This window comes from Panulirus ornatus, chromosome 5 (genome assembly GCF_036320965.1).
Source record: "Panulirus ornatus isolate Po-2019 chromosome 5, ASM3632096v1, whole genome shotgun sequence".
Classification (NCBI taxonomy): Eukaryota; Metazoa; Arthropoda; class Malacostraca; order Decapoda; family Palinuridae; genus Panulirus; species Panulirus ornatus.
In genome coordinates, this window is record NC_092228.1 from 8160685 (window position 1) to 8188569 (window position 27885).

The 27885-nt window shown below is 39.8% G+C and overlaps 2 protein-coding genes across 2 annotated transcripts in view; both read left to right on the plus strand.

Annotated features, from left to right (window-relative positions):
• The window catches only part of Spf30 (Splicing factor 30), a 31210-nt gene extending 13522 nt beyond the window's left edge, over positions 1 to 17688 (plus strand). Inside the window, 6 exon segments of the mRNA XM_071660574.1 lie at positions 3265 to 3323; positions 3325 to 3386; positions 4014 to 4181; positions 6355 to 6401; positions 6404 to 6489; positions 7938 to 17688. Of these exon segments, the coding sequence (XP_071516675.1) occupies positions 3265 to 3323; positions 3325 to 3386; positions 4014 to 4181; positions 6355 to 6401; positions 6404 to 6489; positions 7938 to 8084 (569 nt within the window). The 3' untranslated portion in view covers positions 8085 to 17688.
• Positions 17689 to 21437: 3749 nt separating this feature from the next.
• Positions 21438 to 27885, plus strand: part of LOC139748051 (uncharacterized) — a 239275-nt gene continuing 232827 nt past the window's right edge. Inside the window, exon 1 of the mRNA XM_071660649.1 lies at positions 21438 to 21589. The gene's annotated coding sequence lies outside the window, so the exon portion shown is untranslated. The remainder of the gene's footprint in view (positions 21590 to 27885) is intronic.

Here is a 27885-nt window from a genome sequence, read left to right on the forward strand (position 1 = left end):
TGCTCTCGAGAGCAAAAACTAAAGTAGTAGGTATAGAAAATGGGAAAGTGAATCAACATTGTGGCATAGGGCAAGTAGTCAAGTTTTTAAGTTAGCCTGGGAGAGTTTATGAGCCTGACTGCTATTGACTGAACTCTGTCAGGTAAGGATAAATCGTTTTATTCTTCTGTTTGTAAGTTTTTAATTACACCAGGATCAGTCTCTGTGAAAGATCTGTGGTGTTATCCAGGACCTTTCTGAAGGCTCCTGTAGCCCAAGGCTGCACAACTTCCAGTAGAAGAGAAATGTAGGCTCCTTTGGTGACTGCTGTCAGGCCCAGCAACATGAGAGGACTCTCTTAAGAGCAACATCTCTAACCTTTTCCTAAATTGATCTTACACTTGTCATCCAGGCAGTGTTGAATGATGATCATCATGATAGTATTAATTTTGGAGATACTGAAGAACTTGGTAGTGATTCTAGCGAGTGAAGGTGAAGTTTTATCTGATGGGGAGATGCACTCAAACAGTGCTTCTATTGAGGTTATAGGATGAACTAAGATAAAAGTATTGAAAGTATTAGTCTTTTTTTGCTTTGTTTTTAGTCGGAGTTTACTCCATATTTTGATACGTTTTGATATTGCCTGAAGTATTCCAGGATGATAATGGCAATCAGCTTAGAACTACATTCTAAGATACTTTGATGTGTTATATAATGAAATTTTGTTTATTGCTTTGCCTAATATTTTGACATTTCAGAACTTTGATTAAAGAAGAAAGTTTTTTTAACCATACATAAAAACTTACAGGCATTCTTCTGTAGATTTATTAAATGATATCCAACTCCAGACATTGAGTATCAGCCTAGCTTGGCCACCTTTGAGTCAGAAGTTTTCTAACGTGTTATAGGATACCTTTCAGGTAATTTTTTTGTTTGTCACAATATTTTGTTAAAGAACATTTTCTCAGAACTTCTGTAGGCAAGAAAGTTTTTCTCTAATTTTAGTATGCTTTTGACTCTTGTAATACCAATGAATTTTGAAAAATCAAGGACTGTTTCTCTGTGGGATGGTGACATGAAAGCAGTTAAGCAGTTTTTTGGGTTGTTGTTTCTTGCACAACCTTCCCCTCTTTCAAAAGAAACCTAAATAATGATAACCACCATTGTGGTGACATCCATGTTCTGAAAATTGTGAAGCGACCATTTGCGACCAGCACATCAGTTGGTGGGGTGATAATGCCATTGCTGACTGTGGAGGTTGCAGATATATGATGAGGACCCAAACTAATGTAACCAAAACTATTGAAAGTTGGGTGGCAAAGGGTGAGAGATGAAGACCTCACCAGAAGGCATGGGAATAGAGGCTTTTATCCCTTGAGGATTTTAGAGAACTTCTCAAAGCTCTTGGGAAACTCTCCCAGAGAGATACAGGTTTTCATCCTCATTATCATTTTTATTGCCAGCACAGCTGTTAAACTCTAGTAACTGTGTCATCACATATTTTTTATGGTGTTGGCCATTTTGCATTATCCTCGGAATGCAACAACAGTTATTTATAGACACATTTTTAACTGAGTTAGCAGGGTCTTTACTGAAGATAATTATACCTCCAACCTATCCATAGTTCTTTGCTCCCAGTAAGAGCTCTTACCTTTTACTAAATTTTCAGGGCACGTCCCATGTAATTGAACTAGTGGGATTCTTCATTCTGAACTTATAATTGTAGCTGAAAAGCTGATTCTCTCATTTATATGGCATGGAGTTAGTTATTATAGTGAGTTACTCATTGTCATAATTACATTCTTTTCAAGACAGCATCATTGTCATTACTCTTTTGAATGTACCGTATGAGCCATTTTGTATGAGATATTCAAGGACCCTTTACATGAGTTGCGTAATTCATTTTATTTGTATAGTTGCTGGATATGGTAGTTTTACCTCTCTTCCACCTTTTTATGTTTCTTATCCTCTTGTTTAGTGAAGGTGCAGGAGCTTGTCAATTCCTTACTAATGAACATTTAGTGAAGTTAGTTTATGTATTGTTTTCAGTATGCAATAGGGTTCAGGTTTAGTATCAAGGAGGAAAGGGGGCTTAGTATAACAGCATATAGGAAAGAGTTTAGGTGGATGTGTCTTTGTGGTGATAATGCAAGGGTTTTTCATTTTAGTAACAATTAAGGAGAAACTTACCAATTTATTCATTCCACTAAAATAAAGCTATTGAGAAAATGAGAGCCTAGGTTAAGAGGTGAGAAATTATTTGTCTTGCAGAGACAATTTACTAACATATGTCCTCTGTGTAAGCAAATTGATCGATTTGATTTTTTTTTTTTAATTTGCACATTATTTCAGATGTAGGCCAAAGGAAAAACACAATGTGGATAGTGTATATGAAGTTGGGGTTAGACATTAGCTTTTGAAGATTAACCTCTAATTGCTAGTTCACGTATATACTATCTTCAGAGGCATGTGGCTGCAGTTTGATTTTTTTGTAACCCATCATCATGCATACTTTTAACAATTTTGAAATGAAGCTCTGAACAAACTGACCTTACCTCATAGGTTTATTGCTGTATGTCCTAGGTGTATGGCTGTACCTTTTAGGTTTATGACCACATGAGAAATCACAATGGTCCAGTTAAGTTCCTGTGGTTAGTTTCCACAGGAATTCTCTTCAAAGGTAGAGCAAGATGATGGAACAGTAACAGCATTTGGTTGCAGGCAAGATAAATTATTTTCTGGATTTCTTGTTTTTACTAGCACTGTCACATTCCCTCAGAAATACTGGTAGATAAGAGTTGCAGGGATTGGCTTGAAACAGTTTTGATCATGAAGTTGTGTGGCTGTGTCGATCATTTCAGCATTTTATAGCTGAAACTTTTACTCTGGCAGAAGTTTTGTGTTTGCTGTACAGTACTGGGAAAAGCCTTCTTATTCTGTATTATAATAGAACGCTATTTTTATTTTTTTACTTTTGTAATATTGTAAAGAGTGATTCATTATTGTTTTTAGTAGTAGCCTCAGAAAATTGGAATGATGGAAAATTTGTAATACTGTATCAGCATAGCAAGAAGGGATTTTTCATAGAATGAATTGTTTTAAAACGTTGTGAATGTTTTGAATTAAGATGGTAAGGAAATGATAGAATCGTTGCATCAATTTCCAGCTGCCCAGCGCATTAGAACTTTTTAGCACTTGATCTCGCGTCTGAAAAATTAGAATTATTGAAAAGTCTGCGATGATTGGTGTAGCAGAAATTATTTTCATGTTTAACTCTTTTTTCAGCAAGTACAACAACAAACAATGCTGGTCTGAGCTCAGGGAAGAGCAGTAGTGAGCCTGCTCCCTGTAAGACAATGGAAAGTTGGCGATGAATGCTTGGCCATGTGGTCTGAAGACAGTCAGTGGTAAGTATCTTCATAGTTCTGTAAAGCTCACAATGTATGATGGATAGTTGTCTTCATTCATTCCGTTAGTTTTACCTGCTCAAGACAGATAGTAAAACTCACCTAAGAAATTTCTATATGCATCTTTGATATTGTTTTAAGTCACATTGTGAATTTAGATCTCTCTATTTTGAATGACTGTAAGTTTTATTACTTATCGAATGACTGTGTAAGTTTTATTACTGTATCCCACAGTCTTTATGGTGTCTTTCACACATCATAACACCTGATCTACAAAGGTGGGCATGTCTAGCAGGTTATTTATTGTGATATGACAGCAGATCAGTCACTTGATATGTAAATATTCCAAGAGCTGTTAACTCATCATTTCATAGAGAACGGTGCATATCACACTTCTTGAAAGTAGAGTAAGCAGTTGTGTAGGAAACCTGGGTGTTATATTTGTTTAATTTTTTCTCAACACAAAAGTTTAAAAATGCATGTTGTGGCCTCTTTTCCTTTTTCAGACATAGATGAGCATCATTTGGAAGCCAGAGTTTTTAGATTGGACTGATACTGATATACTAACAAGTCAGTTAGTTATGGAAATAACTAATGAAAATAAGAGCTGAGGATTTTTCTTTTCAGGTATGATGCTGTCATTGATGCAATAACAGATGATGGTCTTGTGGCTGTGAGTTTTGAGGGCTATGGGAATTCTGATGTCACAAAGCTCTCATTGCTCAGAGAGCGAATTCCTGGAGAGAAACGAGGGCAACACCCTGCCAGCATTTCATCAGAATCAGAAAGAAATAAGTGAGTGAATTATTTATGTTTGTCATCCCACAGGATGCTAAAGAATGAAGAAGAATATTCATGTATCTTCTGTGTGATTTACAAGGTGACTTTGGCAAAAGCAGAAGTGGAGATATCCTTCCCGCCACTGTTATCCCTCTCTAAAAGTAGGAAGGACTCGTGTGAAGACTTCTCCTCAAAAGCATAATTGTCTCTTCTTTACAGTATCTACCCTAGCCCCCCAAAAAGAGAGAAAGTGTATTAAAAATGATCGAGTGTATGTGGAAAAGGTGCCTCGGTGCAGAGATATGTAGATGTTTTGAATGAAGAGTGACGCAATGGGCGAAAATGAGTAAAACAAATTTTGGGTGTGGCAGAGGAATGGAAGTTACTCGGGATTGGTGCTTTCATTCATGAGAGTGCATTGCAAGGATAGGTAATGGGAACCTTATGGTCCATGTTTAAACTCATAATTTTGTGGTAGAAACAGGATAATCAAGCATGAGGCACCTCCTAGCCCACCTTTCTTTCTTGCTTAACTGCAGGAAGTAAAAAGAACATGAAAAGAGAGTCTATTTAGTATGGGGAAGTCAGACTGCCACTGAAACTGTACAGGAAAGTGGGAATGGTAAAAAGTCTGCTGGTTTTATGAGTGACTGAACTAGGTCTGGACTCTTAACAAAAATGAGAGGTTTAGATATCACTTGTTAAAGCAGGATTATTTGCTGAAAACAAGGTATTGTTTAAGTAATTGTTTAGCTTTCAGCTAACAACATTGATAGTCTTTGCATTTAATGCATCTTCTTTTCTTTTCATACTTATTCAATGTCATAGTTTATGAGGTAGTGCCAGAAACAGACAGAGAGTGGCCCCATTTGCTCATATCTACTTTCATTTCTTTTGTGTGTATAGTGGCTTGATGGTATATTTTATATTACTGAAAGATGCACTTTCTGGGGTGAGTGTGAAAGGTGAAATCTCGAAATTAAGTGGTTTAGATACTTGGCAGGGGATGTGACAGCGAGTGCAACCATGGGGGCTTAAGTAAGCCATAGAGTGTAATGGTGTGAAGGTCTCGGGAGCATTGAGGAATGTATGAAAGAGAGGTGTTGTATGGCTGTGAGGCATAGGCTGTAGATGAGGACATTGTGTTAATCAGAAATGTGCAATTTAGAGAGCTGAAGAGAGTGTGCTGAAATGGTTTGGACATACAAAGAGATCGAGTGATGAGAGATTGACAAGACGATATATATGTTAGAATGGATGGGAAAGGAGAAGGGGTAGACCAAATTGGAAATGGAAGAATGGCGTGGAAAGGTTTGTTTGCATGGGGTCTAATCATGCAGGAGGGTGTAAGGCGTGGGATAAAGTGGATTGGAGCAATGTGGTGTAGGGGGTGATGCTCTTAGTGCACCGAAGCAGGGAATATGAAGCAGCTTGGGGGATAACCATGGAAAGGACTGTAGTGCGTAAATGTGGGTATGGGGCTGTGGTTTTGATGCATTACACATGACAGTTAGAGAATGAGAGCAAAGGAGGCCATTTCTTTGCTTGTTCCTAGTGTTACCTTGCTAATGCGAGAAACAGCAAACAAGTCTGCAAAATAATTACGTGTGAATTATTTTATTTATGATTGCCCTGGACATCTTTTTAAGAAAGGGTCCTGGTGTGTCTAAGTGCCTACTTTCAAGAGACTTCTGAACTCCAAGGCTGTGCTACTTCCAGTAGCTGGGAAATGATGGACTCCTAAGTTCTTGGAGAAGGCAATACTTTTAATGATGCTGCTTTGCCAAAGATGACTTTTCACTAGTGTGAGCTCATGATGTAGTCCAGTAATACATGTGCATACATTTATTCATTTATACTCCATGACCCCTTTCTAAAACTTAGTCCATGTGGTACCCAGGGGCTCCATCTTCTCCAAGACATTGCTACTTCCAGTAGCCATGATATGATGAACTCTCTTGGAGTGAGTTCTTTGACAAGACTGTATCATTGGGAGTACAATCTCAATGAAGAACCTCTTACTTGAGAGGAGTCCACTCTTCCCTGTGACAGGAAGTAGCACAGCCTTGGGTTGCAGGAGGCTCTGGAAAGAGGTCCTGACTAATACCAGGAAAGTGGTCATAGGGGTAATTATGGTTAAAAACAGATATGTAGATTGATTTGCATGGAATTTTTTACATTTCAACAGAAGAAAACTGGTAGAAGCCCAGCGTCAGCAGGCTAAGAAGAGGAAACAGCGAAGCATGATCGGCTGAAGCAGATAGAAGAAGCTCATGAAGCTGACAAGGCAAAGTGGCTGGCATTTTCACACAAAGTTAGAGTGGTAAGTTGTTGCAATTTTGGTTCAAGTTTCTCTTTTGTAGAGCAATAGCTTGTGTTCCCTACATTATTGTCCTGTTTTGTTGGAAATTACATTGTTGCTATAGTAGCCATTTTACTTTGTTGTTTGCTTCAATTTCCTTGTTTGTAGATTTAGCTTATTGTCACTGTGGCTGGAGTTTCCTCTGCTTTGCCAATTTTTTATTGATATTACCATTTGCTCTCTTGTCAGTTAGTTTTCTTTTTCATTAGCTACCTTGAGTTTACCATGCTGAATTAGTTTTTATAGATCCCCATTGGCCTTTGACTTTTATTTTTGACCTGTTTCTCTCCATCTGTTAACAGTGTATTGTATCAGAATCCAGAAATAGGAAGCAAGTTTAAAGGTTAGAATACTAGACGTTTAAATTTCTTTTGTTAATCTACCTTCAAATGTAGTAATTATTGTAGGGACAGAAAGAGAATTATTTTGCAGACCCATCTGGTCACATGTAATAATCTTAAGCATGGAACATCATGGCATTAATTTGATATAACTTTGTTTAATGAACCTTCAGAGCACATATGATATAGGCCTTCAAACACAAATTTTAAGTCAAATAAGAAAATCTACATACAATCTCTTGAACCTAATAGCCAGAATGCAGTATGGTTTGTGGCAAATGGTTATTTAAATAAATTCAATGGGACATACATAATTAACATACTTCTGGTAAACTTTTTTTTTTATTTGAAACCAAGATCAGTAACTTTTAGTTGTTGCATATCAACCCTCCAGGATTTTTTTGCTTTTTGTTTTTCCTGCTTCTTAAGACGGGAAGTTCTGTGGCTGGTTATTTTTTTTTTTTTTTGTACCTTGGAAAAACTATCCTGGCTGCTTATTGTGGCATACTTTAGGCTTTTGCTTGAAGTTGATTGCTGTTTCAAAATAAGAAAATAACCTTTACATTGTGAAGGTTGTTTTTGCTAAGGCTCCTAAGTAAATTTTTGAGTTGGGCAGTCACTATATCCAACTTTCCATGTGTTTACCCATTCATCTCTGGCATCCTGTAGTGTAGAATTTTTCAGGTGATCTTGTTGCTGATGTATTTTTAACACTGATGCTGATAGATGTTCTTTTACCATATTGTCTAGAGAAAATTTTTGTTTTTACTACTCTGATTTAAAAGTGGGCAAAGATGAGTAAGATACACAAGTACACAGCAGTGCGATTCCCTTAGTGATATAGACTAGGCATTGACACCCTTTGGGTAAGGGGCAATAGGCAGTTGGTAACTTAACAACTTTAGCTACATAGTTCATGAAACTGAGGCAGAAATGATAGTGCATAAATGAATAGAATCATTGTAAATGTAGGGAATGATCATCAGACCTCACGTTACCTTTGTCGTTTGGTTTAATTGAATAATTGAAATTTTATACATTTACTAAATTTTATTTCCTCTTTATTAGACAAAAAAGCTGAAAGGAATAACGAAGAAATCCATATTTGCAACCCCTGATGCTGCAAATGGAAGAGTTGGCATTGGGACATGTGGCATCGGAGGGAAACCAATGACTGAGTATACACATGCAGAAAAGTGGCGGAAAGGGACCTAAATCATGTGAAATCATCAAGAATTCAGTTGTGTGCATCAAGAAAAAGAAAACTTTCAATGAAAGTACCATTCATTTTGAAGATTTTGACTTCCTCAAAAGGGGTGTTAGTAAGCATCTTTTTTGTTCATCTTCAGTTATTGTGACCAATCTTGTTTTCAAACATGGACATAAAGTGCTTTAAGTGTATTTCAAGTTGGGTGAAGATAGAGACAATTCACATATCTGTGTGACAGCCAGAGAGTTTATCTTGAACACTTAGCTGGTTGATCATTTTTTGTTGCTATTGAAAGCTGGACTTTGTTTTGATCTTGATCTTTTGATCACACAGTTGATTAAACACTAACACCTGTTCTCTTTCTCTCTGTTGTACATATGTTTTTAGTCTGTCTGTTTAACTGAAAGAATTTTGATATGTTGAATCTTACACATGTTTACATAGATTTGAAATGCTCCTTCACCTTCCACCCTGCCTATAGTTTACTTTATCTATCATAACCGTCATTTCGGTTACATTTACATGATGTCATTAAAGGTCATCCTTCCAGCATCCATTTATGTGACATGTCCATAGCACATTTTAATTCAATCTCTGTTTAATTGACCTCTTTCTTCTTATTGTCTGATATTCTACAGGTTTATCATTCTTCCAGAGATCTAGATTATAATGAAAATTAAATCAAAACATATTCAGCTTATCTAGAAGATTCCAAGTTTCTTTATTAGTATTTTATTACTTGTCAAGTTTTATATGATTGAAAAGGGAGTGGTTAGTGACAAGTCTTATGAGAAACTTCAGGGGAACAGTGGAAGCATTCTATGCCATACTCTGCATGTTAGTGGTTACACTGCGAATGAGAAGTCACCTTTGGCAAGGCTGTACCATTGTCATCAAATAGAAAGAGTACAGTCTTGTCAAGGCCGATTTTTCTCCAGAGGCGTTATATCATTCCCCTGCTTTGCATTCATATAATACCATTGGGACGGTTATATCATCAAACACACCCATCTTTGTCCTCACAGATATTGACCTTTCTTTCTACCCACTCCTCAGTGCACTCAGGTCCTTATCCCTTCACCCAACCACTGGCTTCTTTCAGCTTCCATGGTTCCATCCACTTCCATGTCCACTCCCAGATTTCTAAAATACTCTAGTTATCCAGGTCCACTTTGTTCAAACTCACATTCCAACGACTGTATCTCTATCCTTTAATAAACATGATAATCTCACTTTTATTAACATTATGTCTTACCATTCACCTCTTACACACTTTCCCAAACTAGGACACCAACTTCTGTAGTTTCACTTTTGAGTCTGCTACTGAAACTGTCATCAACAAACAGCCACGAACTTACCTCCCAGGTCATTCAAATCTTAACAGACTGCAAACTTGCCTCTCTCTCCAAGACCTATGCATTATATTGTTTTTCATACTTGTTTGCCATTTTTCACATTAGTGAGATAACACCAAGGGCAGATGAAGAACAGCTGCTGCATTCATTCTCATCCATTCTCTGGCAGTCATGTGCAGTGCGCCGAAACCACAGCCCATATCCACAACCAGACCCCACATAAGTACCTTTCATGGTTTCCCTCACTGCTTCATGTGCTGTGGTTTGTTCTGTTGATAGCATGTCGACTCTTGTATGCCACATCTTTCCAGTTTCCTTGCACACCTTTCACCTTCCTGCATGTTCAGGCCCCAGTGTCTCAAAATCTATTTCACACCATACTTCCATCTCCAGTTTGGCTTCCCCCTTCTCCTTGTCTCCTCCTTTTCTGACACGTATATTCTCTTTGTCAACTACCCTTCATTTTTCCCATGTGTCCAGACCATTTCAGCACACCCTCTTCGGCTCTCTTAATCATACCCTTTTTATAACCATACCTCTCTTGTCCTTTTATTGCTTACTCGATCAAACTACCTCACAACACATAGTTTCATTTTCAGCACCTTCATTGTCTTCTGCATATCCTCATCTTTAGCCCTTGCCCCACATCCATATGACTTCATTAGGACTATTGTACCTTCAAACATAACCATTTTTGCCCTCCCAGATAATGACCTTGACCTGTTTTTCCACCCATTAAGTGCTCCCAGAATCTTCGCCCCATACCTACCCAATTATTATTATTATTATTATTATTATTATTATTATTATTATTATTATTATTATTATTATTTCTCTTTTTCCCCCAAATCTTCATTATGATTAATTTTCTTTTGTTTCATACATGTTCACTGTTTCCTGTGTTAGCAAGGTAGCACCAGGAACAGAAAGGCCGCATTTGCTTACCTCCATTATACAGCTTATTATTGTTAATTTTATAACCACAAGGACCTCTTCTCCAGGGTTCTTACAGTTTCAAGGCTGGGCTTCTGTCAATAGGAGGAGGGAAAGGATGAACTCCTTTGGAGTGAGAAATTCCTCGACAAGGTTTTACCCTGAGGATTACCTTTGTAAAGGTGGGTTTTCAATTATGGTGTAATCACAAGCAGATGGAGTCCAATAGCATATATATATATATATATATATATATGATGTACTTATTTTATTTTTTACACTGTTAAATACATATATGATTTTAATATTATTTTCATTATTATTATTATGATTATTATTATTATTATAATTATTATCATTATTATCATTATTATTATTATTATTATACAAACCCACAGTTCTGTCAGTTAGGGTTATTGGGCCTATCCCAGGACCCTTTCTCCAGGGGCTCCTGCTGTGCTGAGGCTGCACATCACTGTGACAGTGACAGGTTGGACTCCTTTGAAATGAGAGATTCATTGATGAAACTATATTCTCTCTCATCTTCTGATGATTTAACCTTGCCAAAGATGAATCTTCACTCATGGTGTAACCTCAAGGAGACAGAGTCTGTTAACGCCCATATGTTTACAGGAAAATGGTAGACAGGTATAGAAGATATAAATATGTATATCTCTAGGGATAGAGGAGAAAGAATACTTCCGATGTGTTCCCTGTATGTCATAGAAGGTGACTAAAAGGGGTGGTAGTGGGGGCTGGAGATCTTCCCCTCCAGTTTTACTTTTCCAAATGAAGGAACGGAGAGGGAGGCAAAGTAAGGAGTCTTCCCTCTAAGGCTCTGTTATATGTTATTGAATGCTACCTCGCTAACACAGGAAATGGCGAATGTGTATGGGTGAAATGTGGAAGTATAAAGTGAAAAACATTTTGAGTGATCGCAGCGTAAATGTGGAGGAGAGTGAAAGGTGTACACTGGATTGAGTAAGTTGGAATGATGTGGTATGCAGGAGTCAGTGTGCTGTCAGTGGACTGAACCAGAGTGTGGGAGCAAGCTGGGGTAAACCATAGAAAGGTCTGAGGGGCCTAGTTGTGAGTCGAGTTCAGTCCATTGACAGCACATCACCCCCTGTATACCACATCACTCCAGTTCTCTTCATCCCACACATGCCTTTCACCACCCTGCATGTTCAAACCCTAATCACTCAAAATCTTATTCACTTCATCTTTCCATCTCCAGTTTGGTCTCCCCCTTCTTTCTGTCCCCTCCACATCTGACACGTATATTTTCTTTGTCAACTTGTCCACACTTAATCTTGCCGTTTGACCAGACCATTTCAGAATACTATCATCAGCTCTCTCAACTTTACTTATTAACATACCTTTCTCTTACCCTATGATTTCTTACTTGGTCAACCTTCCTCGTACCACATATTGTCCAGAAACATTACATTTCCAGCTTATTCCTCATATTCCTTACATTCTCATCTAAAGCCCATTTCACATCCATATATCACTGTCTGGACCACTATACCTTCAAACATGCCTATCATTGCCCTCCTAGAATGAGTGACCTCTCTTTCCTCCACATTTTCCACAATGCTTCCGGGACACTTCAATCCCTCATCCACCCTATTATTCTTTCCAGCTCCTCTTGTTCCATTTGCTGCCATGTTTATTCCTAGGTATCTAAAACATTTCAATTCTTCTAAGCTTTCTGTTTGTATTCACTGCTAAGCATAGTAACCTTGCTTTTGTTCACATTTACTCTCAACTTTCTCTTTTCACACACTCAACCAAACCCAGAAACCATGTCATCAACAAACTAACTGACTAACCTCCCTAGCAATCCCACCCCTTCCAGACTGCAGACTTACTCCTCTCCCCAAAAATCTTTTTTTCAATTCCCTCATCACCCCATCCATAAACGAACTTATCAAATGTGTTGATATCACATATCCCCATCACAGACCCACAGTCACCTTGAACCACTCACCATCCTCTCTGTTTGCTTACATATGTGCATTACTCATCTACTCTGTCTAAAAGCTTTCTTCTTACACCATATTTTCCTAACACCTTCCATGAAATATATGTCATCCCTATCCTGTGCTTTTTTCAGATCCATTACTGTGACATACTAGTCCCGTTTCTTTAGATATTTCTCACACAGTCTTCAAAGCAAACACCTATACAGGGAATTGTCTTTATTTAGATAATATATGGTATGAAAATATGTATGATTTGGAAAAAAAAGGAAGGTTGCCTAGTTTGGCAAAATTTCTGTTTTGGAAACATGCCACTTTCCTGTCAGGTGCTGTAGTCGTTTGGGTAATCTATGGTTAGCCATTGTGCTAGTTACCTAACGTAGTGACTCATTTCTGTATATGTGTTTACATTTATGTACACTTTACACATACATTTCTTGTTTCACAAAATCCTATAACAGGATTGCATCAGGATTGTGTTCCTTACCTCTTTCTCCAGAACAATCTTAACACAGAACCAACTGGGATACAAGCTATGCTCTTCCCCAATCCATTTTTTTTTTTACTAGTAATGCATTACAAATATAAGAATAACTGAAAATCTGTTGGAATTACATTAATATACATACAAACAGTTTGTTTTGATTCATTATACCCACCATGCCCAAAGCTCATTTTTGCTAGAATTTTTGCTTTAACTTATTGTATATCAGCTGTATGTTCATTGATCCTTTTGGCCATGCAGGGAAACAGGGCAAGGTATGACAAAAAGGATGACTGAACATAAAGCTCTTGTACATTATCTTGACAGTGAATGTGCCTATTGTCCTCATATACAAGCATGGACACTTGCCAAGGTGGCAGGAGGCTAAAATGATGCATAATGGACTGAGCAAGGAAGTGAGGAAAGCATTAGAAGCTGCCCATGTATGTGTAGGATAAGTGATCAACAACTATGATGGCTTTCTGTGCTCGGCTGGACTAATGGCAAAAATTGCAGTCACTGTGTATCAGGACGCAATTGGAGACTGGGGATGATGGCTAGCTGGGGTAAGGTATGCAGTGTGACACATGGCAAGATAGGATAGGCTTGCAGGGGTATGCAGCCTTGTATCTTCCTCAGTTTCTTTAAAGAAGGCTTTTGCGCAGCCTGTATTGCCAGGAGAATAAAACTCAAAAGCTCTTACCTGTGTTTAATCACCATGACAATCCACATATTTGTCAAAATGAAATATTCACAGTACTCTATGTATTGATATGATGTGGTGGTAAGTGAAGTTCTATTGACATCAGCTAAGTGCTTTATTTTGCCACATAATAATCTTTAATGTATTTAGGTAATACAGAACAGCATAGGTAAGAAACTGTGTCCATAAATATTCCCTTGCTGTGTATTCCCATTTTATGACATTAAATCTGTGGTAAAGTTAGCTTAATTTAGAATAACTCTTTTCAGGAAGGCATCTAAATGAGGGGCCCCACTAGTATATGAGTACTTTGAATTAGATGTCTATATTTTGTTAACAGAATTAGAATGCATTGCGGGACTTTACTGCTTACCAAACCATCATATTCCTTGGAAGTTCTCAATATCTATGCTTTGGGAAAATCGCTGGTTTGTCGAATGGTTGATCTTGACCATACCACACTAAAGACATTTGGCATTTATTTTTGTTATTGTTATATCCCACTTAAGAGAGGTGGCATTAGTAACAGATGACTGTATATATATATTTTTTTCATACATATTCGCCATTTTCTGCATTAGCAAGGTAGCTTTAAGAACAGAGGACTGAGTCTTGTGTATATATATATTTATATATTTTTTTTTATTATTTTATTTGTTATACTTTGTCACTGTCTCCTGTGTTAACAAGGTAGCGCAAGGGAACATGAAAGAATGGCCCAACCCACCCACATATACACATGTATATACATAAGCGCCAACACACGCACATATACATACCTATGCATTTCAATGTATACATACATATACATACACAGACATACATATATATATACATGTACATGGAACCATGGAAGCGGAAGTGGATCATAGGGTGGGGGAGGGGCAAAAATCCTGGGACCCTTGAAGAATGTGTGGAAGTCGAGAACATTATCTCGGAAAGCAAAAATGGGTATGTTTGAAGGAATAGTGGTTCCAACAATGTTGTATGGTTGCGAGGCGTGCGCTATGGATAGAGTTGTGTGCAGGAGGATGGATGTGCTGGAAATGAGATGTTTAAGGACAATGTGTGGTGTGAGGTGGTTTGATCGAGTAAGTAATGTAAGGGTAAGAGAGATGTGTGGAAATAAAAAGAGCGTGGTTGAGAGAGCAGAAGAGGGTGTTTTGAAATGGTTTGGGCACATGGAGAGAATGAGTGAGGAAAGAGTGACCAAGAGGATATATGTGTTGGAGGTGGAGGGAACGAGAAGTGGGAGACCAAATTTTAGGTGGAAAGATGGAGTGAAAAAGATTTTGTGTGATCGGGGCCTGAACATGCAGGAGGGTGAAAGGAGGGCAAGGAATAGAGTGAATTGGATCGATGTGGTATACCGGGGTTGACGTGCTGTCAGTGGATTGAATCAGGGCATGTGAAGCGTCTGGGGTAAACCATGGAAAGCTGTGTAGTTATGTATATTTGCGTGTGTGGACGTATGTATATACATGTGTATGGGGGTGGGTTGGGCCATTTCTTTCGTCTGTTTCCTTGCGCTACCTCGCAAACGTGGGAGACAGCGACAAAAAAAAAACAAAAAAAAAAAACATTCATACTTGCTGTCTTCATCCATTCCCTTCGCCACCCTACCACATATGAAATGGCACCTCCCTCCCCCCACACCATAAAAGATAAATAGATAATATGTAAGTATATATATATTATCCAAAAAGTGGAATAACACTGGTAAATGTAACAGGAATGTTCCACTTTGGAAAAGAAAACAGGAAATAGAAAATGTAGTGAATCTTGCCAACATCTCCTTAGATAAGAGTGAGACTGATTTATTAAGTCTTTGTTTGAATTTTGCTCTGAATCCTGAGAAGGACCATTCCTTAGAGTACATTGTGTACTTTGATAAATTCCTGGCTCAACGCAATTATAACCAAGAGATTGTGTATGAAAGTTTTTGTGCTATAAGGTATTGCTGAATGTTTGAAAAATAGATATGGTCTACCTCGCCACTTCCAACAGATTTAACCAACAGGTTTAATCTTTTCTGTATGGAATTATTCTTGGGGAAGTTCTGACCTGTTTTTCCAGGAGTTCAGTTCTCTTGTTCCCAAAATTATATTTAAAGTTGAGTGGGAAAGTGATAGGAAACTCTTGTTCCCAAAATTATATTTAAAGTTGAGTGGGAAAGTGATAGGAAACTCCCCTTTTTAGATGTGTTGATTATGAAAACTCTTAACCAACTTGAATTCAGTGTCTATGGAAACCCACCCACTCAGGAGGCTACCTCTATTTTTCCAGCAATCATCCAGACCAAATCAAGAAGAGTGTGGCTTCTGGTCTTTTCCTTAGAACACTAAGAATGTGTAGCACTCAACATTTGGACTGTATGATTAATGTCATCAAATGCCAGCTTAAGAAATTAAGTTATCCAGATTGGTTTCTTTGTAAACATCTGAACTCTGCTACATCGAGTTTTTTAAAAGATTTAACTTGTGTAAAAGGTAACTTTCATAGCCCAACTCCTAAATTACCTTACAACCGATCCACATTGGCTTTATTGCCCAATTTTAATCCTATTGAGAGTGGTACATTAAATGTAACTTAGTTATCCTAATAATAGTCAATGTCTACCAAAGATTGTCCTTTGATCATAAACCTGGGGTTTATAAGATACATAAGATACCCTGTAACGAATAAAATGGTGAATATATTGGTCAAACTTGTTGTAGTCTAAGCATTAGAATAACTGAACATAAATGTGCTGTTTGGTACAACCAGGAAAATTCTGCTACTTTTAAACATACTCAGAATGAGGGTCACGCTATTGAATGGGACAATTCTTCTTTGTTATGTAAGCCTTATTGTGCCTTTAGCAGAAAAATTGAAGAATCTGCTTTCATTAGCTGTACCCCAAATTTCAACCTATGTGGAAAGTGGTCACCTGATCTGATCATGGCTTCTGTCATTCAGAGGATTATCCCCAACCTCTCCTCAGGTCAATGTGTAGGTCATATGTCAGGTGTCCTTCAAGCCTCTGGTTAAGTTACTTAACTTTAGGCCATGTATGTCTGTTCATTTCGGTTGGCTGAAGAGGGTCCTAGACTTTGGACCAAAGTATACCGGCTCTTCTACTTCGTGCTTTCTTTTCCAGTGTGGGTCATTCGTGACACGGGAAACAGCAATTAAGTATAATGAAATGATTATAAGATAATTATTCTTAGGGATAATGGGGAAAGAACACTGCCTGCATAATCCCTGTGTTTCGTAGAGGGCAATGATAGGGGGGAGAAAGTGGCTGGAAATTCTCCCTTCCTGTATTACTTTCCACAAGACACAATAGAGCAAGGAGCCAAGAGGAATTTTCCCTTCTAAGGCTCTGTCATCTGTCTTAGGCATTACCTCACTTATGCAGGATATGGTGAGCATGCATGAAAAAAATATATATCCATAGATGTTGCTGGATTCCACCTGCATGAGGTTACACTGTGAGTGACAAATCATCTTTGGCAAGATTTTATCTTCTTCAAAGTTCAGTCTCATTAGATAACTTAGTGCTTCAAAAGAGTCCATCCTTTCCTTGCAATTAATTATTAAGTGTAGTACAGCTATAGAGCTGCAGGAGCCCCTGGATGCAGGGTTCAAGGGTTTTATTTAGATACTATGTTCATTGTGGACACACACACAAAGTACACCTTACCGTACTTTCCTGCCTCACATTATGCTTTTACATTCATGTTTGTAAAAAAAAACATTATATATTTACATACAGACTTACAGACATCCACTTGACACACTCACTCCTACCTAGTTTGTACTTTGTGAACATGTGGATAGCACAGGTTACCTCAAGGCTTGAATGGATAGCACAGGTTACCTCAATGCTTGAACACTTAGTGGCCATAGTTTGCACTGTCTTTGTACTGTTCATCAGTCATTGTTGAGATTTAAAGCCTTGGAGTTCTATGTTTTTCATTAAGGTATGTGTACCATGGCTTTTATTTCTTTCAACCTACTTTCATTAGTGTCCAGTGGATAACTTCCCTTTGGCAGATTGAAAAATACAGGGGAGTTTAGTTTAATGTCATATGTAGAGACTAATATGTCTGACTGAACACATTTCTGATAGAACCTGTGAATTATACAATAAATGTTTTTCTTATATTTTATTCATTTATTTTTTGTTGCTTTAAACCCTTACCAGACATGTGTAGTTTGAGGGACTGTAATACTTTATTTTAGCAAATCTGATTGCTTGAATTTTAATATTTGCATTACTTATTGGTTTTCCAAGTAATCCCAGTAAGGAAAACATTTCATCTATGAAGCATTTATGTGACAGTTACACACTGGAGCTTATCAGACTTTCTCAAGGGACAAAGTATCCTTTGCTTTTTAAGTGATCTCAGTGACATTATACCATCTTTGATACAGAGAGTTGAAAGAAGGGCACTTACATCCCAATTTGCATGGCCATTCTCCTGCCCCTTTCTTGTTAAACCAGGGCAGCAGAAACTTTTTAAATAGAATAAAAGTATAGTCAAGATTTCTTATGTATGTCATATGAATTCATCATAAAAATATCTTTTATGCGCTCACCTTTCCTATTTTAGCAAACTTAATCAATGACAAGTATTGTTTGGTTATATATATATATATATATATATATATATATATATATATATATATATATATATATATATATATCCCTGGGGATAGGGGAGAAAGAATACTTCCCACGTATTCCCTGCGTGTCGTAGAAGGCGACTAAAAGGGGAGGGAGTGGGTGGCTGGAAATCCTCCCCTCTCGTTTTTTTTTTAATTTTCCAAAAGAAGGAACAGAGAAGGGGGCCAGGTGAGGATTTTCCCTCTAAGGCCCAGTCCTCTGTTCTTGATGCTACCTCGCAAATGCGGGAAATGGCGAATCGTATGAAAAAAAAAAAAAGATATATATATATATATATATATATATATATATATATATATATATATATATATATATATATATATCTTTTCTTTCATACTATTCGCCATTTCCCGCATTAGCGAGGTAGCGGTGAGAACAGAGGACTGGGCCCTTGAGGGAATATCCTCACTTGGGCCCCTTCTCTGTTCCCTCTTTTGGAAAATTAAAAAAAAAAGTGAGAGGGGAGGATTTCCAGCCCCCCGCTCCCTCCCCTTTTAGTCGCCTTCTACGACACGCAGGGAATACGTGGGAAGTATTCTTTCTCCCCTATCCCCAGGGATAATATATATATATATATATATATATATATATATATATATACATATATATATATAGCAGTGCAAGAATTCTGTACACAGGCATCCCTAACACTTACATTCAAAATGACAGCCTTAGGAATATATATAAGATTGCACTTACAGAATCCTCTTCCACATACAACACTTAATGCACAGCTAACTGCACTTGCTCTTCAGTTCTCAACATTTTCTTTTTAGTTTATTACTTAGTTCCTGCCTAACCTCTTCCTCATCAACTGTCTTTACTTTCCTCTCCCACACTCCAAGTGTCAAGGTAGCACCTTCAGTTCTTCACAACTACTCTCTATTTTTGTCTTTCAAGTTTGTACTTCCAGTCATTTCTTCCATATGATCTGTTCTTAAATACATGCCCATGCCACCTTAACTCTCCATCCTAGTATTTCTTACCTACTCCCTGTGTAAGTCAAAGGGAGTTTGTTTCTTCAACTTGTAGTCAAATGTTTTTCTGATCTGTTATACCTGTGTCGCTCTGCTTTCCAAATCCACATCTCTCAACTTCTTTAGTAATCTTTCTGTGTATCCTTCAGTAGGTAATTTGTGTAGTTTATGTCCATGAGTCAGACCATTTTTTATCTCTGATCCTTAAGATAGTCCTCTATCATAATTTCAAGCCTGTCATCAGGCTGGTCCCAGAAGCTTATATTCCTCTTTCATACCTCTTAATTCCATAGCTCTTAGTTTATGGCATTACTTTATGTCAGTTTCATGAAACTATATTAGTCACTCATTATCCCATGTTAGTCTGTCATTTCACTTAGAATCCCACATCATTCACTCAAGTTGATTCCATACTACTTGGTTCTGGATCCATTGTCATAATTACACAGTACATAATCACATATAAGTCCATATCTTAGCCTTAGTCAGTCCATTGTCATAATGCTACATTCCTCATTTAAACTTGTTCCTGGTTTAGTCTATTCAACCAGTTTATCTGCTTGTCATTTCACTCTTATACTCTCAGATCTCTCTCTTTGCCATCTTCCGCTTGTACGTCTCTGATGTGCCGTTCCCTCAGACAAGCCATCCAGAAGATACTCCTTTGATATAATTCTATTAATATTCTTTTACAGTGTTTTACACCTGATCTGTTGCTTTATTCCAAAAAAGTTGTTCCTTGGGGGTATCTTAATGACAGCAAAGAAATCCATTCATTGTGTGGAAAATAATGTTAACGTATCATACAATGTCAGCTTCATAACCACTGTATGTAGATAACAGTTAATCAAGGTACAAAAAAGCATGTATAGTAACCCACCATTGTATCATGCATTATAATGGGGATGATTTAGCAGATCCATTTTTAACAATGAATATATACAATAGGAAGTAGATAATGAAATATATGCAATATGATCATGAGTGGTAGGAAGAACACCAGAAGAAAGTTTGGAGAGGTTGATCACTTAAGCACTTCAAATGTGCACCAGATATGTATGAATGAAAGAAGAATTCAGAAGGTTCTAACTTGAATTAGAGGTGTGTTCTCTCAACTGGAGAAGGAATGAGTAAAAGAGTTTTAAAGGCCATGTTTTGCTCCATGAAGAAAAACTAAGTTTGAGTGTAGACTTGAAATGTATGAAATTAAGAAAAATCAATGGAGCAAAATAATTAAAAGTGATAGAAAATATAATTTTTTTCCCTTAGCGACTTTCTTCACAAAGATATAACCATTGAATACCTTTACAATTCTTTTACCATTAATTTGATTTTACTATATTCTATGTAGATAAGCTTAAATATTCCTGCATCATTCACTCTGTCTATCTGCAATAGAAATAAGCCTTCATTCATATCGCTAGTGGACTTTGCATGCTTACAATTGATTTATGGGCAAATAAAAGATCTCTTAGATTATGATTTTGAATGATTATGCATTAAATATTTCTAATCCTACTCTATTCAGAATAACTTAATATAGATCAAGAGTAAGTTGATGGCAGTAGTGCCACAGAATACCAGTAGATGGGAGGATAAAGCAGTGGGTAAAAGGAGGCAACAGTGAGTAGAAAAAAGCCATAGTAGTTAGGAGACATTAGTGTGAAAGCATACATTGGTAGTGGAAAGTGATAAAAGCAGCAACAATGGTGGAAAGAGGCAGCAGGGGAGTAAAGGAATACAGAGAGTGGAAGGGGTTAACAGTGGAGGAAAGGAGCAGCAAAGATGGGAAGAGATAGACCTGGTGGGATAGGACAGCAGTGGTGGGAGTATGCTGCATAGTTTAGAGGGTTTGGCAGGGGTGTTTGGGATTGCCAAAGTTAGGAAGGAAGGGAGGAGTGTGAACAGGTAATAGGGAACATAAGTCCATGGGAAATAAAGAGTCTTAATCTTGAACTTAAAGATGTACTTGTTCCACTGATGTACTGGACTGTGAATGATAGTATTTAATTATTACAAAAATGCTGTTATTCATGTAAAATGTATCTCAATAATTGTCCTGTCTTGCATGATAAACTATACGTGTGAAACAAAACTAGATTTTCTTCACAGAAACATGAAAGCAAGCCAGTTGCTGTAGATCAGGAAATGGAGTCAGGGTGTGATGAATGGTTGGATGGAAAGTTGGAGAAATTACAAAGGTTTAAGTATTCTGGTAATACTTTCAGCAAGAATGGTGAAAAGGAAGCTGGGATACCAGAGGCCACTCTCGAAAGCAGTGTGATTAATGGAGATTTAGACAGTGATAAGAAAAATGACAGCCTTCAGATGTGGCAAGGCTTGTTGACGCTTCCCATAGAGTTCTGTGCTAGGAGAGGATGGATTTGCAACAGCGGAATGGGTAGGAAAATGCTAACAGCAGTTTATTTTTTGTAGCAGTAGACTTTAGAAAGGACTAAGTGAGCCATGAGAAAATTAAGAGATAATGTGCTGCAGATCATGTGCTTGGTAAAGTGGAGGACTGGGTGCCAAGGATGTTAAGGTCACATTAAGAGTGATGGGGAGCAAGCTACTACAGACTATGTATTTGAGTGAATTCAACAGAAGTAGATAGAGAGAAAAGCTGAGGATAAGGTGAAAAGATAGACTGAAGCGTCAAAGGTTTCAGTGGAGTAAGCTGCAAAAATGTATAGAGATCATGGTATGTAGAGGTTTTGCATGAACCATTGTGTCATACAAGAAGTGTATGATTTTTCGACGAGGATATATACCAAAGGTAAGCCAAAATTGTGTTTGTCATAGAAATTTTAACAATGTAAAAGAAGTAGATTTGCACTTATACGGCTTGGCATGAAAAAGTAATAAATGTAAGGGTATACACAGTCAGGTAGAATTAAAACTAATATGTAAGAATACATGAAAATATGATCTATCAGAGAACAGATTTCTGCGTATTTTAAAGTTTTCAAACGTTAAATGCCAAACTGGCTAAAAATGTATGTAGAAGTTCTAGAGCTACTGGAGCCAAGCCATAGACTGAAAAATATCAAAAACATCATTTGTTTTTTCTTGCTTGTTTGCTGTTTCCTGCATTTCCAAGGTAGTGCCAGGAACAGACTAAGAACAGTTATACTCTCTTGCATCCACTGTCTAGCTGTCATGTACAGTGCACCAATACCAGGGACTCCATCATTATACTGAATACATAAAGTTATGAACATAATGGCCATTATAAAACTAAAAGAATCAGGTTAAACTTATGAAATCAAACATAACGTTACAGAATCACCACTTTCAATAGAAAAATGATTCAGAAGTTTTCTTTATAAAAGAAAAGTATTGACTAATTTCAATTCATTAGGTGACATGATTAGTTCTCTGCTGAGCTGAACACCATGGTATTACTTGTGAAAGTTTTGCCAAACAGCATAGTTATGGCACCTCACACATACAATTAAGTCAAAGTGCATCTTCACATACAAGTCTCAAAGCATTGCTTTACATGTTTGATCATGTAGATCTTCATATACAGGCCGCAAACACACCACATCTCACATCCACTCTCCGTACTTTCACATGAAACACTTGATTTAAAAAAAGTTCTGTTTCTGTTGAACTAGTAGAGTGAGTATACCAAGAAGAGCAGTGAGCAATTAATATATATAAAAGCCAGATTTCAAGAGACACTTTTTCTGTGGAGGCTTTTCTGAGGACAACATGTCTAAGTGTCTTCTTTAGAAGCTAAATCATCTAATCTAAGTGCTGCTTGCATAAGGTAGTTGAAGTAACAGGAACTCAGGACTGAGATGGATTAAACCTCCATGACAGACTCTTTAGTTAACAGTTGGTAATCGAAATACCTGCCATAATCAAGAAATGATTCCAGATGAAGAGAGTATTAACTACCACTGTAAAACAAGAACTTTGTACAGTAGTTGATACACTGTTCTTGGTTAAGGCTATTGTAGGCAAGTGACTAAACTGGATCAGTATAGGTACTTGTTAAGTACGTCCATGACAAATCTTGCATACTGTTCCTGTAACTCACTGTTATAAAACAGTATGATATACACTTGCGGTGTCCATGTTGCGTAACACACACAGTATGATTGTTAAACTATTCTACCATTACTAAGCACACCAGAAACCTGAAATTCATTTGTACGATGAATTCTCTTAGTTTCAGTTTCATCATCAGTAGTATTATCTGTAGTTTGTAGTTAGTGTTAGTTTATTGTTATTGTTGATATTATTATTATTATTATTATTATTATTATTATTATTATTAGTAGTAGTAGTAGTAGTAGTAGCAATCAAAGAACAAAGGAATTCAAACAGCAACAGACCATTGGATCCATGGGGGATCCCCTTCTAAATTTTCAGTGCTGGACCGTTTAGGAATTAAAGATTATAATACACAGCAATGCTGATAACAACAGAATGACTAATTCTACCCCTACTCAAAATTCTCCCCCGGATTCGATATGTTCTCACAAGGTTTGAGATCATCTCTGAGATCCATACGGTTTCGAAACCCTTAGCCCCTCTGCCCGTGTCATCTGGTGAGGCAAATGCCCCTCTGACCACCGACTCGGGAGTAGTGGCCTGGCTACCACAGCTTGGGTTGGCCCTTCTGCGTGTCAGTAGTCGCCCCACTCCGACCTGACCGTCACGCTGGTTGCATCGTAATTTCCGGGATCCCTGGGTATGACGTAGGTCTAAGTTCAGCCTTCCATATTCAGAGCCAGTATGGTAGAAAGACAGGTGAGCCAGTGTGGTAGAGCGACAGGTGAGCCAGTGTGGTAGAACGACAGGTGAGCCGAGGTGTTGGAAGAAGTGTTAACTACAGTTTAGAACGAGATAAATCGTCGGGAGTTCAACGAAACTCGGACGTCTCTCTTCCTGTGGATTGAACTCGTGGATAGAATAAACGAAACTTAACGAAATACCAGACATGAACGACGAATTAACGAACGATGACGAGGTCGAGTGGAAGAAATAGGAAAACGGCATACTCCTCAGACAAGCTGGTATTATAGAAATAGTTCGGCTAGGCTAGACTGGAGGCGTCAAAAACGAGATGTCAAATCCACTAGAGAAATATATGGGAGTTGAATATAACCAGGATTCACGAGTGGAAGAAATAGGAAAACGGCATACTCCTCAGACAAGCTGGTATTATAGAAATAGTTCGGCTAGGCTAGACTGGAGGCGTCAAAAACGAGATGTGAAATCCACTAGAGAAATATATGAGAGTTGAATATAACCAGGATTCATCATCGTTTAAGAAATCAACGAGAGGGTTAACGAGAGCAAAAGAGACGCCAGGTAAATAGAAAACGAGGAATTCAAGAGACGCCAACGAGATTTCACTAAACTCAGTGACAGGAAAACGAGAGGCCAGTACATGCCAACGAGAGAGCTCATTAAACACCAAGGAAGGGTTAACGGTGGTGGCGTTAACCCGACGCGTCTGATGTCGTTAATCTGGTTAGCGAGGCAGTCGTCAAAGGACCAGCCGGCAGCCGGCCAAATTAAATATGCTGAGATATAACTCACTTAGCTGTCGGCCCACCTACTCCCCAGGCCAACCCCCCAAGCCATGGAGCATGCGACACCCGTCCCCGGAGCATGCGTCTCCAGGCTGTGGATCATGTCTCCCCCAGCCCCGGAGCATGTGTCTCCAGCCCTGAAGAATGTGAACCCCAGCTGTGGTTCGTGTGTGCCCCAGCTGTGGTTCATGTGTGCCTCAGCTGTGGTTCATGTGTACCCCAGGTACGGTTCATGTGTACTCCAGGTACGATTCATGTGCACCCCAGCTGTGGTTCATGTGTACCCCAGGTACGGTTCATGTGTACCCCAGCTGTGGTTCATGTGTGCCCCCTCTGTGGTTCATGTGTACCTCCAGCCTTGGAACGTGCGTCCCCCAGCCCTGGATCCCAGACTCACCACACACCACTGCGTCAACAGTAGTTATGCAAGCTGTCCTTCCTTGCCTCATAGGGTGGTTTGCACGAGCCCGACGTCAACACGGCCCTTCCCCGTCATGTGCACTAGGATCAACATGGTCCACACCCACCTGATGGTTTACCGTCACCAAGGCTATACTTCTGGGTGTACTAGAGTCAGTAGGGCTGTCAGAAAGTGTCCCTGCGTCAATATGGCGGCCACCGTGTATCCTTGCGTCAACATGGCCGCCTCCATGTGGTCTTTGCGTCAACAAGGCCGCCTCCGTGTGTCCCTGCGTCAACATAACCACCCTCGGGTGTCCCTGCGTCAACACGGCTTTCCTCAGGCTTTTATGATGGTAAGGAAGCTCAAGGGTCCCGCCTTTGTGACCCGTGGGACGCCGCTGGTGAGGAGCCGAAAGGTGGAGATGGGGGAGTGGGAGGCTGCTTGGAAGCGGGTGGACTGACGGCGCTGCCTGGGGAGGTGTGCAACCCGTGATACGAGACTCCCTCACAGCCCAGAGGTGATGGTTATGTTAGTGGTCGTGTTATGGTTGATTAGGTCAAAAGCTCTGGTGAATTCATTGGATATGAGGGCCTCAGAGGTCTTGGATTTCTGTAGGGTCATGACAGATGGGCTGGAAAGGCTGACGAGGTAGTGGGCGGTAGAGGAGGTCATCGTATTACGTGACGAGGCAGTGGGTGGTAGAGGAGGTTATCGTATTACCTGACGAGGCAGTAGGTGGTAGAGGAGGTCATCCTATGACCAAACTATTAAAGGGATATGGAAACTTGCAGTGTCTGTGTACGAGGCCAATTAAATACACGAGTTTCATAGCGTAACCCGGGGATTGCAGTGATGGCGAGGGGTCGTAGCTCGGAGAGAAATGCTTTTTCCTTACTGGAGAGGACATACCAGATGCATTGTGACTGATGGAGGTAAAATCTCTGTCGATGTATGAGACGGCTGTCAGTTAACTCTGGGAAGAACTTCCTCGACAGTTTATGAGGTAAGTCGGTGGTTGTAGTGAGGCACTACCGTGAAGCGGTATAACCATACGAAAATCTCGCACTGACTCGTGGGGTTGTGTGGTGGGACGAGAAAGGGTCAGGCTGGGGTGCGGGTAGAGTCAAGGAAGGTTAGGGCAGACACCACCAGACGGAGGCGAAGTAGACGTTCACAAACTGACCTGCTGCTTCACTGACGCGGGCACACAGGTGGAAGTCTGCACGTCCAGGTCGCTCACCCTCTCTCCTCATACCACCGACTGATGTCGGACTGGTACAGAGGCTTTTCGCTCAGTCGTGCATTGTGGGGTATTCTACGAGGCGCTCTCTCACGGAGAGCCTTGTAGAGGTGCGTGTTGTAGAAGGTTTCGGTCTCATTGTTGCCGTAGTCTCCCAGTGCGGGGTTACATCTAGAAAACCATATGTGGACGCTTTTAGGAGTATTTTCATCAACATGGCCGCCCCCAGGTGTCCTTGCGTCAACATGGCAGCCCCCAGGTGTCCCTGCATCAACATGGCTGCCCCTAGTTGTCCCTGCGTCAACATTTTGCACCCAGGTGTCCCTGCGTCAACGTATGGGCCCCAGGTGTCCTTGCGTCAACATGGCAGCCCCCAGGTGTCCCTGCGTCAACACGTTTGCCCCCAGGTGTCCCTGCGTCAACATGGCCGGCCCTTAGGTGTCCCTGTGTCAACATCGCCGCCCCCAGGTGCCCCTGCGTCAACGTGGCTGCCCCTAGGTGTCCATGCGTCAACATGGCTGACCCCAGGTGTCCCTGCGTCAACATAGCCGCCCTCAGGTGTCCCTGCATCAACATCGCCGCCCCAGGTGTCCCTGCGTCAACATGGCTCCCCCTAGGTGTCCCTGCGTCAACATGGCCGCATCCCAGGTGTCCCTGCGTCAACATGGTTGCCACCTAGGTGTCCCTGCGTCAACATGGTTGCCCCCAGGTGTCCCTGCGTCAACATGGCCGCATCCCAGGTGTCCCTGCGTCAACATCGCCGCCCCCCAGGTGTCCCTGCGTCAACATGGCCGCCGTGCTACGGCAATTACAAATCAGGGAACTTGTCAAAGTCAACACAGAGCTGTCAGTGTGTCGCTGGAGGCCCGATGATCAGTTTGCCCCGGGCCAACACCTTCATTATTCCTGCTCAGGTCACACTCGACCCGGTATCCAAGGGCCGGCTAACCCTCCGCGACCGTTATGGAGGGCCGGTTAACCAGCCGCCCCCCTCCTCCCCAAGTCCGGTACGGAAGGCTGGTTAACCTCCCAGTCCGTTATCCAGAGCCGGTTGACCCACAGCGTCGTTTATGGAGAGCTGGTTAAGCCCCCAAGTTCGTGGTAGAGAACCGGTTAAGTTCCCAGTTCGTCCTAGAGGGCCGGTTAAGTTCCCAGTTCGTTATAGAGAGCCGGTTAAGTTCCCAGTTCGTTATAGAGAGCCGGTTAAGTTCCCAGTTCGTTATAGAGAGCCGGTTAAGTTCCCAGTTCGTTATAGAGAGCCGGTTAAGTTCCCAGTTCGTTATAGAGAGCCGGTTAGGTTCCCAGTTCGTTATAGAGAGCCGGTTAAGTTCCCAGTTCGTTATAGAGGGCCGGTTAAGTTCCCAGTTCGTTATAGAGGGCTGGTTAAGTTCCCAGTTCGTTATAGAGAGCCGGTTAAGTTCCCAGTTCGTTATAGAGAGCCGGTTAAGTTCCCAGTTCGTTATAGAGAGCCGGTTAAGTTCCCAGTTCGTAATAGAGAGCCG